Source organism: Apteryx mantelli, chromosome 5, assembly GCF_036417845.1.
Source record: "Apteryx mantelli isolate bAptMan1 chromosome 5, bAptMan1.hap1, whole genome shotgun sequence".
In the NCBI taxonomy this organism is placed as follows: domain Eukaryota; kingdom Metazoa; phylum Chordata; class Aves; order Apterygiformes; family Apterygidae; genus Apteryx; species Apteryx mantelli.
Genome location: NC_089982.1, coordinates 61,577,299 through 61,591,985, shown reverse-complemented (window position 1 = coordinate 61,591,985; position 14,687 = coordinate 61,577,299). Strand labels below are relative to the sequence as shown.

At 35.7% G+C, this 14,687-nt stretch overlaps 1 protein-coding gene across 3 annotated transcripts in view; it reads right to left on the bottom strand.

Moving 5' to 3' along the window:
• Positions 1-1,124: 1,124 nt before the first annotated feature.
• The window catches only part of PDS5A (PDS5 cohesin associated factor A), an 86,335-nt gene continuing 72,772 nt past the window's right edge, over positions 1,125-14,687 (bottom strand). For 2 of the 3 annotated variants that reach the window (XM_067298112.1, XM_067298113.1), the window contains exons 27-34: positions 13,120-13,252; positions 12,377-12,496; positions 11,200-11,262; positions 8,143-8,288; positions 6,819-6,924; positions 4,178-4,530; positions 2,867-3,017; positions 1,125-2,320 (exon numbers count right to left, since the gene is read on the bottom strand). In XM_067298112.1, coding sequence (XP_067154213.1) covers positions 2,285-2,320; positions 2,867-3,017; positions 4,178-4,530; positions 6,819-6,924; positions 8,143-8,288; positions 11,200-11,262; positions 12,377-12,496; positions 13,120-13,252 — 1,108 coding nt within the window. In that variant the 3' untranslated portion in view covers positions 1,125-2,284. The remainder of the gene's footprint in view (positions 2,321-2,866; positions 3,018-4,177; positions 4,531-6,818; positions 6,925-8,142; positions 8,289-11,199; positions 11,263-12,376; positions 12,497-13,119; positions 13,253-14,687) is intronic. The other variant, XM_067298114.1, reaches the window with a different exon arrangement.

Sequence of the window (14,687 nt, the reverse complement as noted above, 5' to 3'; positions counted from 1 at the left end):
TTAAAGAAAACAGATAAAAGAGAAACAGTTATCATGCAGAAATTTCATAACTCTGTGTTTGTAAATTAAAGACAACTGAAAGGCCATGCTCTGAGCTGGGCATTGGACCATAAAACCTCCAGAAACCCCCTTTAACCTAAATTATTCTAGGATGAGAATAATTTGACATTGAAATCAATTTGACCAAAAACTGAAGAAAAAAAAAATATCTATCATCCACCTCATAAAAATCAAAGCTTTTTGAAACAATTCTGAATGAAAATTTGCAAAATTTTTCAAGTCTAGATTCTGAAGCATTGTTAGAGGCACTCTACTACCTAGAGCTACTAGCTACCAGAGCTAATTTCTAAAAGATTTTTTTTTTTTGGGGGGGGGGGGGGTAGCACTTAAAATATTGTAACAAAAAGGTTTAAAATTTGTTTTAAGAACCACCAAAACGGCACATCTTTTGCATGAGGGAAGTATTTGAACAGAGAACCCACAGGAAACTATATTATGATCAGTACATCCAATTTGTGAAAGTATTTCAGTTTTAGAAATCAAAACCATGATGGATATATGTGTAATTACTTGCTCTTTAATCTCGCAGTGTCTCTCTATCAAAAGCATGCAAAATCTTTCAAGCCAAAGCATCCCAGACTGCTTTAGTAAGAGAGTGGCATATTGCTCTGTGAAGAGAGTGATTTTTTTTCTCTGGTACAGAGGAAAAATAACTGCAACACCAATTAAATACTGTATCTTGATACGAGAGACAGAGCCATTTATTTTAACAGCACCCAAATATGCTTAATCATCTTAGGATAGCAGGTAATCTTTAACTAATGTCAATAGTATCCAGCTCTTCTACAATGTATCAAGAGATTTCGAGGGAACAATTTGTGAGAAATGGGAAACTGAGAAGCGAAGTGACTTGTTCACTGTCATTCTGCAGACCAACCCCCTTCTTCACACGCTTTACAAAAGAAAGCATCATAATATCAGCCAAAAATGTATCTTTTTAACTATATAATTATCTGCATTACAGCTTGTTTGCTCAACATAACATTTCTACGAACCCAAGACCATGCACACGTACACAGCAAACAGCTGTTTTACGGAGAAAGAAAAAAAAGACTACTACCACATGACACCTAGAAGCGTTTATTTTATGCAACAAACTTAAATATGATCATGTGTACGTAAAAGTGTACACTGTATCTATGCTGAACAATGCCAGGAAACATAATATTGATGCAACAATCTTCTAAAATAAACATTAAAAAATGAGTCTGGACAGGAAGACAAAATGCAAAACAGACTTACTTCCAATCAGCACAATGCTTAAAATTGAGAACAATCCTAAACATTTCCAACTTTCCTTACAAAGCTGCCAAAGTCCAACTATTTTTAAAAACTGAGTTTTTTTCTTTACATCAGTAATAAAAATCTGGTGACAAACATTATAAAATCAAATGCTGGACTGTCTTTACTCCTTTAAAATTTAGAATATTCCAACAGAACTGCGGGAGTAAAAACACTTAAAAGTGATATATGTTTTTATAAAACAAACATCAATATGTACATTTATTGCAAATTATATTAAACTAAAATGGAGGGAAAATTAAAAAATGAAATGTCTACTTGCAAATTAATAATAATTTTAAGTGATTACTTTCCCACTCTGATAAAAATCAGAAAGCAACATTTATAAAATTGCCACCACATGACTTTTCATAGCAGGGAACTGAAATCTGTACATCTTATTTTTGCAGAAAAGTAGGCAGGCAGAAAGAATTATACATAAAACAGTCTCCAAAAGTAAAGCAAAAAAAATTTTTTTGTGATTTTTTTCCTCTAGTCTTGTTTAAAATCCATTCAGTAGACTTCTACTTTCTCTGTGAAACATGGGAATACCTGGCTCTAGGATCATGAATTTTCAATGTCAGTGTAAGGACCTCCTCTGACTTTCTTTAAAAAAAATGCAGCATGAAAATTAATGGTGTAAATACACTTTTAAACTCCAGAACTCAGGAACTGGAACCAAGTGTTAAGCAATTTGCTTAATTATTGACTTTTCATAAAAAAGTCTCTGGGCAAATAAGTACAGATGCTTTTAGCCTCTTTCTCAAGAGTTTCTGCTTTACATTTCCATTGAGAAGGATTAAATTCATGTGAAAGGGAAGCATAGTTTTCCTTCTGTTTACAGAGCTGAAAGCTGTGTGTTTTGAAGTAATTTCAGTTCCTGTACAGGAAATTTCTGAATCCTAGTTTTTGCAGAAGCTTGGAGCATGCCTTTATTTGGCCTTCATTTCCTCCCTTTGCGAGTGAGTTTTCTTTTTACCTTTTTGGGAGGAGAAAAGGGGAAAAAAAAGTTAATCACAAGAACAGGACATTAATTCTGTTAATCACAGTTAATCACAGAACATTAATTCTGACTCAAAATCCTATCTGTATTGTGTATATCTTATCTATTTCATTATACCTGTGACTCTTCTCAACTATCACAGTATTAATTCAATATAACTGCATTTTGTTATTGTATAACACAACTTTTGGATAAACTTGAAAATACACAAGTTGAATGAATGGTAGTTCAGCATAAACAGAAATACATTTCTCCATAGCTTTCACTGGGATCAGAGAATAAGAATGGTAACTAAGTATTCAATTACTCAGGTTTATAAAAGTATTGTGTGCGTCTTAAAAGCAAGCAGTACTTTGAATATTTACAGTAACTTGTTCATTTCTACTTAAAAACAAAAAAACTATCAGACATAGAGATATTTTTACATATCTTTTTATAGAAGGAAGACAAGTTTCTTTGACTCCCTGTTCTATAAGCTACAATAAAAACACAGAAGTGTCCTATATAAAATGCCTGCTACACCTTAAGGAAGCCTCCTTCTGCTATCTCTGTATCCTCAGTGTCTTCCTGGCTGCTCTCACAGGCTTTAAAAAGATCCATTGCATTTTGGGAATATCCTGGACTTGAGTCTATCTCCAACAGTGAATCTCCATCACTTCCAAGCACCTGGCTTCTGAAAAAATGTTAATATGGTTGTGGTATTTTTTTCAAGAAATACTGAGGTCTTACATATTTCAAAGTAGTTATCTGATGTAAGTGGTTTATTTAAGGCTATGGGTAGAGTAGCTTATTATGAAGACTTAAGAAGTATAAAAAAAGCACTGAAAGGCAGTACACAAACACCATTCTCTTGAAAGACTGGACAACTTACTAGTATATGAACCTTACTGTGAGTGGAAACGTGAAATCGTATTTGATCAAGGTTCTCTGCAAAATCTTCAATTTGACAAAATCTCTAGAAAAAAACTATTGTGCAAATTATTCATACTTCCTTCAGATCAAATTGAGACTTATTCCAGCACACTGGTTTGCTGAGCTTACCTTACTGCTCTACAACTTTGGACACTTTAATGCAGAAGTGTTACAATAAGGTTCAGCTAAATGAATTTCTCAGTGTCTAGGTGCATTTGAAGTTTCATTATATTAGAAAACAAATCTACATATTAAAACATATAGAAAAATAAAAATATCATCCAAGAACTATTTGGTAGTTTACACAGTTCTAAATTCTGTTTTTCATTTACTTAAATATGAATGTGCATATATATGTATATGTATGTATACATAAATACATGTGTAAATATGTATATGTATGTACATACATGCATATATATACACAATTATAAATGCTGTTAATATTAACATTATGGCATTAAACAAGCATCAGATCCAGAATATTGTAAAAGAATTACAATTTATTATTTTCATGAAAGATGGCCAATTTTCAAACCGCTGTTATCAATGAACTAGAGCAGAGCAAAGCACTTGAATCCCTGTATACCTGCAATGAATGCACTGAAATACCCTCAACTCTTGGTTCTCTTACATAGCAGTGCTAATAAGGGGAACTAGGATGTAACATACCAAAAATACAATAAGGTGAAGACAGGTTAAATTATCTTGTTCTGACAGAACAAATTCAGTTTTTTAATTCTAGCTGTCCTGATTGAAAAACAGAACTCAACACAAGTTGGACCATGGTTTTTATTTTTATATAAATCCTTTGGTTTAATTATATCCTTTAACCTGTGCTAGACCTGTTATAATTGTAAATTCTGGGTCTATCTTGAGAGAGGAATGGCCCATCCCACTTTAAAAAATTTTTTTTTTTACCTTTGTAGATCAATTTGTCTCTGTGCTGCTGCTGGCTTTTTTGCTGTGTCTTGCTGTTTTGGTGCTTTGGCGTTACCTGCTTCTAATCCCCCTGGATTTTCTTGACTGACTGCTGCCCTTTTCCTTCCCCTGACAGGTGGTTTATTTGTTTCCTCGTTTTTTGCAGTGGTGCCCTGAGGTTCAGGTTTGGGTGGACGCCCTCTCCTGGTTTTTGCTGCGAGTGATGGTCCTGTTTCTTCTGCATTCTTTTCTTCTGTTTTTTGATGAATATTCTCAGTTCCAGATGCTGTTGCTGTTCTTTTTTTCCCACGTTCAGTGCTGTTTCCTTGTGTAGCCTGATCAGAATTAATTTCCTATAAAAGAAAAATCATTAAATGTGAAATAAAAAAGAAAAAAATCCCAAAGGTAAACTGGAATTGTTACCTCCTTCTGACAGAAACATCAGTTTATGAAACATACATGTTGTTATAAAAACATACCACATCAACTTAGTTCTAGTAAAAGGTATTACTAAATGAGATATTTGACATTAACCTTTCAAAAGGATTTTCTACACTATAACTATGTAATTTTAATATCTGTACTCAATATATCTTCTTAGTCATTTGGAAGCAAGATTAGAGTAAGACTGATAATCTGAGATTCTCCCATGGTGGTTCTACTGGACAAGCTCCTTTGTTGTCTCTCTGCCAGTCTACAGGAGAGAGAATTGCGGAGCAAGCGTAATGATTCTGCTAGAGCAAATGATATTTACTTCAACAGACACAAATTCTGAGACCAAATTTCTGTGAAGATTCAGATTATAAAAACCCTAAATGCCATTAAAAGAAAAAAAGCAAGGCTTGGGGGGAACAAAGGGAATAAGATCTAGACACAAGTGAAACCTACTGTCTTTCTTAATTCTTCCATGTTTCAATAGGTATGGTCTACGTGCACGTTCTTCCCAATACACTAAACAAGGCAATGAAAGCAATTACATTTCGTGAAGCTGTGTCTGTATATGTGAAAAACAAAGGCTGGTGGCAGTCTAGGTCTCTACACAGAAAAGTGTTCATATGGAGACAAAGAGGAAGCAATCGGATGCTGGACTTCCATTTGAGCAGAGGCTTCTGGAATAGTTTTCCAGGAAGAAGAGCAGGGAAAAGGGAGTATGGCTGGGATGACAGTTAACAATTTCAAACACTTCAGTTAAGACCATTCCCTATCATAAGTGCTGTGCCTGAAGCAAGGACTTTTTTTGTTAAATATTCTACCATTATTTCTTAAATGTTTAAATAAGTCATGCAGTCTCTGTAATCTTTATTATTTTATCAGATTCATATGAAACATTTACAATTGCTATTCACAGAAACATTACAGATGAATCACTCTTTGAAAATCTCAACTAAAGTCAGGTTTCAAGAACCGAGAAAACATTTTTGAAGACTTATTTTCTAAGTGCTTTGCCTAACTTATCTAACTTTTCAGAACTCTAGTGGGAGGGAGAGAAGAATCATACTGGTGAAATGTCAGAAATATATCTTCTTCATTAGCTCATAGGTGTGTATATAATGTGGATTTTATTTTAAAAAGATTAAGGAAAAAAATCTAGCTTCTCTATGTGAAGATACAAATCCAAAACACCATTTTTCTGGGCAACCTACTCCAGTATTTAATTTTTCTCACAATGAAGAATTGTTTTGTCTTATATCCAGATAGAATTTCCCCTGAAGCAACTCACACCTAGAGCATCTTGTCCTGTTACCATGCAGCCTTGAAAAGAGAGTACCTCCATCTTCTCCATAACAACCTTTTAGATATTGGAAGACTGTGATTACATCCCAAGCCCTCTCTGCTCTAGGCTGCACAAACCCACTTCCTTCAACCTTTATTCAAATGTTGAGTTCTTCAACCCTTTAATCATCTTGGTGGCCCTCTGCTTGACTCTCTTCAATTTTTCCAGGTCTCTGTTGAACTGGGGAGGACCAACCCAGGACACAGTATTTCACGTGTGGCCTTGCAAGCGCTGAATAGAACAGGATAATCACACCCCTCGCCCTGCTGGCTATCCTGTGGCTGATGCAGCCCAGGACCTGCCTTGCCCTCACTGCTGCCAAGGCACATGGCTGCCTCGTGTTCAGCTGGCTGCCCACCCCGACCCCCAGCTCCCCCTCAGCAGAGCTGCACCTCAGCCAGGCAGATCTCAGCCTGCTGTACTGCTGCTTGGCTTTAATCTATCCCAGGTGCAGGACTTCGTGTTTATCTTTGTTAAACCTCATGCAATGATATGTTTTATAAGTTAAAAGACACAGGTGTCCACCTTCACTTTGAATCACCACTTTACTGTTATTAAAAACTGGAAAAAGATAGAATAAAGGTGAAAATTTTTTGGAATTTTATAAAAAAAAGGAGAAAGTCCCTTCTGATTTGCCTGAGCTATTTTTGAGCACATGTTCTCTATTAATTTGTCTAGATAAAATAACCAGTAGTTTTGAAATTAAGGGGTCTTTTTATGGGCTAAGGAAATGATACAATTATGTGAAATGAAATCAGATATTACCGATTTTGCAGGAATCATCTAAGATACAATGATATATACTGAATAAATCCCCCAGGCCAAGCTGATTATAGAGACAAAGTCCACAAAACCTGCAAACCATACCTTGTTTTTCACAGGTTCCGTCTTTGCTGGTGTGACTGAAATAATCCTCACAGGATTTTCATCATTTTCGCTGACCCCAGTTTCTGATATATCTGAACTTTGTTCCCTGGTAGCACAATTAAAGACAAAAGAAACCAAAATACAGAACAAAAACAACCAGAAGAAGTAAAGGTAACTTTTTTTTTTTTTTTTTTTAATATCAATGTAGACAGGCTAAATTATTGAGAGAGTTGGATTTACCTTACTTTGTGTTTACATTTTCTATCTCAGAACAGAACTGAAAGGGAGTGCCTAGTCACTGAGCCCAGTCACAGGCACTGTGTCACATAATTCTTTTCACAAATTTAAGAGCTGTGCTCTAAGCAATGCTGTGTTCTTGTTTCAGATAGGAAACTCTGATATTGGCAAAGGCAGGTAGGAAAAAATAACATCAGGACCAGTAATGCTCAAGCTTCCAGTTAATTTACATAAACACACAATAGTTTAAAAACTAAAATATTAAAAAAAAAAAAAATCATTACTACATATCAGACCCACCTAATCCCCTTCCCACACACAGAACACATTCTGAACTGAGAGATACTTCTCTTAAGCTTTATGAAAAGTAGCAACTGAACAGTTGATTTTCTCTACTTTCTTTAACCCTTTACTTATCCAGTTAGTCAATTCCAAAACAAATTAAACTTAATCCTAAAATCTGAAAACATAAAGTGTTTCTCCAAATTTATGAGAAACTGAAAAGCTCTTTGGATTCACAAGGAAAATAAGACTTACTAGAAAAAAAGAGTATGAAATCATATATTTTATCTTTCCACTGAGACCCTGGTCCTCTTAAGCATGCTCTTTTTTATTGTTCTTGATCTTAAACAGATCCAAATATTTCAACTATACCAAAAATATTTATTGTTACCAATCAAGATTAATCCTAATTTATACATCATAAATGTGTGAGTTGCAAAAGCTGTTTAGTATTAACTATAACTGGTTTCTTCAATTCATATATTTTCTGATGCAAAAATACTAACAATATTAACCATCATAATTTCAGGACACTGTAATGTCTCTTCTGTTGTATTCTGTATGACTACAGGCAGGCACAACAATATGTTGTACCAACTTCTTGCCTAGGGAAGAAACAAAGATGGAGATTTTACCTATTATCAATATTTATAAATACTGGACAAAGAACAACAGCTCACTGTTCAAATCCAGACTATAACAGTGACACACACACCAAATCATCTCCTATCCTAAAATGTGCAAGAACCCTGGAGAACATGAAATTAAGAGCTGAGGAAAGAAGCTATCTTTCAAACTCCTGTACCTTGATCTGTTTCCCGCAGAAGAGCTCAGCTCAGAGTTTACACTGATATTGCTTCCAGTCTCTGATCCTGTGGTTCTAATATATGGTCTCCTTCCAGTAGCAGATAATGGTTTGTTTACTGTACCTAATACACCAGTTGGTTTTGGCTAAAAGAAAATGGTTCAGTGTTAAAAATAGGAACTTCAGTACATATACGTATTTTTTTAAAATATTTCCTTGACTTTTCTAAAATACCTCTGGGATGATGAGGATTAACAGTCTTATTCATGATGCCATCAATTTAGAGCTATAGGTCCCATCTTTACTTAAAAAACGCAGTCTATCATACTTTTATATTTCATCAGCTAACAGCACTTGATCAATTGCCTTGCTATCTCTCATGCTTTGAAGGAATATCAGCTATAAAAGTCTCAATGAAGGCCAGAATGGTAGAAAATATTAGGGGGCTGAAGGAGTGTGGTAATCTCCTGTAATCGCAAAGCCTCTAAATCTGCAGAAGCAATGGTGTCTGTGGCAAGAGAGATACAAACGCTTTCCAAAACATAATGCAGGATTAGGTTCATTGCAACAGTAGGAAATGTGTATGCTTTTCTTAAACTATACAGAAAGTTGGTATAAAAATACCATTTATTTTAACACCATCTATTCTGGGGTTTTCTGACACACTGTTGGTATTTTAGATATTGCTACGGCTGGTGTCTGTCGACTGATTTGGTCAGGCCGGGTAGACAGTAGGAAGAATTTTTTTATTTTGTCTCTTGAGATAAGCCAAGGAAGTTTTCATAGCTGGCATGACAAATTCTTCATGTAATTTACATTTCCTCAGAGACCAAGTTAATTTATTAAGACATTCTCACAAAAAAAATTAATTCCCCTGTGTAGAAGTTATGAGGGAGCAGGCAGGAGAGAGACAGCACAGACACTGGATACTGCTTTGCCAGCAAAGAAGCAACAACCTCCATAGAAATGGCTCATTACTGATCACCTGTTCAGTAGTTGCATCATCCTAGAGGCTAATACTGCACAAAATTTACTTAAAAATACTATTCTTATAACATGTTTTGTTTGCTCAGTTTGCTGAGTATTTTATAAAAATTAGGAAACATTTGGTGAAACTAGCAGGAGAAAGAAAATATTTAAGAGAGGAAAATAAGTGCTTCCTCATACAGCAGGTTGTGAACTTTTGGCACCTATCGCCACAAGAGGTTGTGAAGGCAGAGTATCAGCAGGTTCAAAACAAGAGTAAACATTCATGGACAAGTCCATAACCAGATATGAAAACCAACAGGAAGAGATGCAGAGTCCAACATCCCAATATAAACATTACACATGCTGGGGAGTACTAGAGGGAAATGCACTGGAGAAAGCGGCTGGATTTGCACGCTCTCCCAAAACATGTTGTTCTGGCCCCTCTGTAAAGAGAATACTAGACCAAAAGGACCACTGAAAGGCCTGACTGAACGGCGTATCCTAATACGAAATGGAAGTAGACAGAAAATGAAGCAAGTGTTGTGCATGCCATTAGAGCATGGAATAAATGTTAAGCAGTTTTCACTGTTGTGAAAAAATGAAACAGTATTAGCTTTGTAAGGGAACACCTCTCCAATATAACTGTATTTTAATAGAAAGCCTGTCTTAAATTAACAAGGTTTTTTAGTTATGATACAGCTTTAGCCTAATTTGCTGAATGCCTTATTAAAGGAGGAATACCGTCACACAACCACCAAACTTACTTCAAAGTTACAAATGTTTAATTAATTATATTTGAACACCGCCAAAGGTGAAACAGTTTTAGCAGTAGACAGACACCCTCTTCTGATTCAGTTATGCTGTTAGGTATGTGCCCCTGAGCTGCCTGTCACCCCCTACAACGTTGGCAGTGCATCAATGATGATCTCCTTCAGATAATAAAAATCAGATAGATTAATTCTACTGAAATCGCCAGTTGGGTTTTTGCCCAACACGGATAACAGAGCACTTTTTTGGGGGGAGCCTGTGAGCATGAAGCAAGGAGGGGCAGGGGAGCAGAACTGATTCTGCCAACTGAGCAAACCTCATGCACATGAACTGCTCTGATACCGGAAACTTTCTGTAGAGGAGAACAAACAGGGGGAGGAACAGCAATTTTAAATGATACGGCTATTTACCGAGTGATCCTCTGTCTCCACCCTTATCATGAAAACAACCATCATAAAATACTGCTTTCTCTAACTGAAGATTTTAGGAACTAATGCAATAATAATTCAAAGAACATGGAATGTGAAAATTAACAAATACAGATGAAATTTTTATTAGAAACATGATTTATTTTTCTCTGGATTTTTCTAGTTTACAGGACAGCCAGCCCTGTTTCTCTAATTTCATGAAAAATCTACTAATTTTGTGAACTAGATTAAAAAGCACTCTGATACAATTTAAAGAGAACCTGGGAAAGAAAGTTTCAGAAACCTGAAAAAGAAAGGACAGTTTGTGGGGAAAAGGAATAAATATAGATTTTTTTGTTTTCTTCACTATAAAGATTCAGTATGTTCTCTCTCTGTGACAGTACCAGACAAACTGTGTGTGGAGTGACTATATACCAATAAAATGAGCTGTTCAAAAAGGTGTAGACATTTGTAGTTTAATTTAGCTGCATAACCAACCATATTAAAAATATTAAGATTACAAAGTTAAGACCCTCAGTGCTAGGTGGTGTCACAATTAAGTATTTGAATCATAACTTTATGTCATGTTATATCAATAAAGAAAAACTCTGTAATTAGGCGAAAAACTGTAGTTAATCAAGAACCTATGCTTCGGTGCACAGGATGGACAGTGCAAAGGTAAAAAGCTTACCATCCTCAGATCCATCCTCACCAAATAGTATGTGGAGTTAAAGGTCTTAATAAAGCCAGCAAGTAAAAGAAATGTATATTTATGACTATTCAGAATGACAAATCATTATACACAAACTACTGTCATCCATGTTATGATTTTTTTAAAAACCTTAAAAATAACATTAAAAAAAAAATCACACACAACATTCAATCAAAAGAATATCTTGTCAAAATACGGTACCTTTCCCGTTAAAAGAAGAACTCTTGTCTCTTCTGAAATGTAATTCCTGTCATTGCAGAAATCCTGTATTAAAAAAAAAAAAAAAATTTGGATTCATTCTCTCAATCTTACTTTTGTTTTTAAACACTGATTGATTTCTCAAATTAGATGCTAATATTAAGTGCTACAAGAGCTTCCAGACTATATAACCTTCTACTGATAAATGAATCTTAAGCTAATAAAGATAATTCAGACTAGTATTTCAAAAGAGATTTGTACTGAGCATTACTGAATGGCAGTATGACAACTCGAATTTGGGATTCTTATTTTTTTTCTTGAACTACATTAGTCTTTTAAAATGAAGTAAATTTGACCTCCCTATTGTGTCACTTGCATGTTTTTATCAGAGGTCCAAAGAGAAGAAAAGAGGTGTTGTTTTCTCTAAACAAACTGGAAGTTTCTAGTCACTTTGACTACAGAATATACAGACCAAAACATTAAATCAGACTGCAAATAGCCTATTACAGGTACCAGTTCCCTGTCACCATTGCATCTGCCATTTCAGAATTAAATAAAGAAACTATATTTTGCTTGAACAGACAGACTCTGGAAGGGCTGTTAACTAACTGCCTAGGATAGTGAATATGTGAAATGTATTCTTTACTACAACCAAAACAGCAGGTCTAGTCTGGACAATTAATCTGGTTCCACTTTAAAAGTATGTCCCTTAAATTAACAGTAGTGCTATTGATGACAGTAAAGTTGTACTCACCAAGGCTAAGTAGTAAGATGACTGATTTGTATGGCAAACAAATTAGCCAAATAGTTATCCACATATATAAACATACAAAGGATAATATCAAAAAAAAGTTCCCTTTTTGTCTGCTTTGCATTCTGATTCATCTTATACATTCACTGCTGCATTTGTAAAATACTTTAGTGAAATGATCTAGCAATATCAGTTAAAATATTGATATTTATTCTAATTAGCTCTCAGCTCATTACAAACACTTCTGGTACATGCTCATGAGAGAGATAGATGGCATAGCATACAGCTGATGCTAAAAATTATATTCTTGAGGATAAAATATATACATATTCTCACTCATCATTTGATGTTATGAGATAACCAGCTCTCGATTATAAAAATCAAAGTATAACCCCTTAGTATTTTCAGAAATTAAATGAACAAATTTACCTTTTCAGGTTGTGTAAAAAATTTGGTAGGCAACACAGGGTCCTTCGGTGAATCTGCATTGCACAAAGCACTTTTGCTGTTGATTACACATAGCGCTACATCACATACTGTATAAAGTTTCTGGGAAAAAAAAAAAAGGAAAGTGAATAGGAATTACTTATTGTTTTTATAGGTGTACAGATAATGTACTCCAAAAAGTATCATCTGTATGCAAAAATAACCACCACTAAGGACATACATTATATCATTAACCATACTGTTGGCTCTTCAAACACATACAGAAGTCCTCATATTTCATACCATACTATTTAATAAGAACTAAAAAATATTTTGTATGCTTACGCTGTACAAAAGAAGCTTTTACTCATTCAAGTTTCTAATCTTTACTAGAATCTAATAGGCTTAACGGTAAGTCATACTTTACAGTATTTCCCCCAACAGCAGAAGCTGGTTATGTCAGGAAACTAGACAGCTGGAGTTACAATGAGGAGGTCAAACAGTGAGTAACAGAAATATTTAACAGATTTTGTTTATTTTACTGATAGGTACTTTGTGCCGGTTAAGGTCAGCAAGTTTCTGAAAGAATGAGATTGGTAACATACAGACAATGCTTGCAATTAACACTGTCTCTAAAAGACAATAAAAATGTCTGAGCTAGTGCTTTCAAGATTCCTGCAAATCTTGTTCAGCAACTGTTTGTGAAACCCTTACCCCATCACCCTTATCTGAATCGCATTTCTTACTTCATTGGCCTTTGGTTCATCAGGAGACTGAGCATCTCGGGTAAGCTTGATGTTTTCTGCCATCTTTTTCATGAAGGCATGGCTATTGTTCTCATTCTTTGTCATTAAAACTTCAAGCATGAACCACAGGCACCTAAGAAGCCATAAAATCATACACAGTTACATTTCAGCTTTTATAATGGGGCTCCCACACGTAGCAGTATCTTAAAAAATTTTGTCAGCTGTCTTTTTCTTAAGAAACCACAGTCAATTTGAAGATATTATTAAAAAAAACATTATCCAAAGATATAAATATAGTCTAGGCCTTTAATACAAACAGCATCTCCACTGTACTCTCTAGAATAAATCTGCCAAATCAGTGTGCTTCCCTATTAGGTCTGTAGACACTGCCCAACCTATCAATATTTTTCTCTTCCAAATGTGAATAGAAACAAAAATTCTGGTGCTACCATGTACTAGATAAAATTTTCTAATCACTTCCTTGGGCTATGTCTATGTTATAGTCAACAATGTACTGTGACCACTCTCAAAACAGGCTTAAACAAATTATACAGCTGCTAGCCTGTTACCCACAGTGGGTGGTTTAATACTGTAACTCACGTACTGGAGAAACCAAAACTGAACAGGTCCAGTCTTGCTAATGCCTCATACAAGAGGAAAAGGAGTTCTTACAGATAGATATAATGGAATTAGCTTTTCCAGTTTTCTTTCTTTAAATCCAGTTTATTTGCAGGGAGAACACATTATATTTTGACTAAAAATTTGTTCTAAGAGACTTTCATTATTGTATATTGTATAAAATTATTATTGTATAAAATACAATTGTTCCACACTATCATTTGTTATTAAGCTTCATATGTGCAAGTGTGTAGAGGGTCAACAACAGTCATAATATGATAAAATACTACTTAGCTGGAATAGACACATGGGTGGGTCACAGAATCACAGAATCGCTGAGGTTGGAAGGGACCTCTGGAGATCATCTAGTCCAACCCCCCTGCTCAAGCAGGGTCACCTACAGCACGTTGCGCAGACCCTGTCCAGATGGCTTTTGAATATCTCCAGAGAAGGAGATTCCACAACCTCTCGGGGCAACCTGTTCCAGTGCGCTGTCACACTCACAGTGAAAAAGTTTTTCCTCATGTTCAGATGGAAGCGTCTGTGTTTCAGTTTGTGCTCGTTGCCTCGCGTCCTGTCACTGGGCACCACTGAAAAGAGTCTGGCTCCATCCTCTCGACACCCTCCCTTCAGATACTTGTACACATTGATAAGATCTCCTCTCAGCCTTCCCTTCTCCAAGCTAAACAGGCTCAGCCTTTCCTCATAAGAGAGATGCTCCAGTCCCCTAATCATCTTCGTAGCCCTTCGCTGGACTTGCTCCAGTAGTGCCACATCCCTCTTGTACTGGGGAGCCCAGAACTGGACGCAGTACTCCAGATGGGGCCTCACCAGGGCTGAGTAGAGGGGGAGAATCACCTCCCTTGACCTGCTGGCAACACTCTACCTGATGCACCCCAGGATACCATTGGCCTTCTTGGCCACAAGGGCACATTGCTGCCTCATGCTTA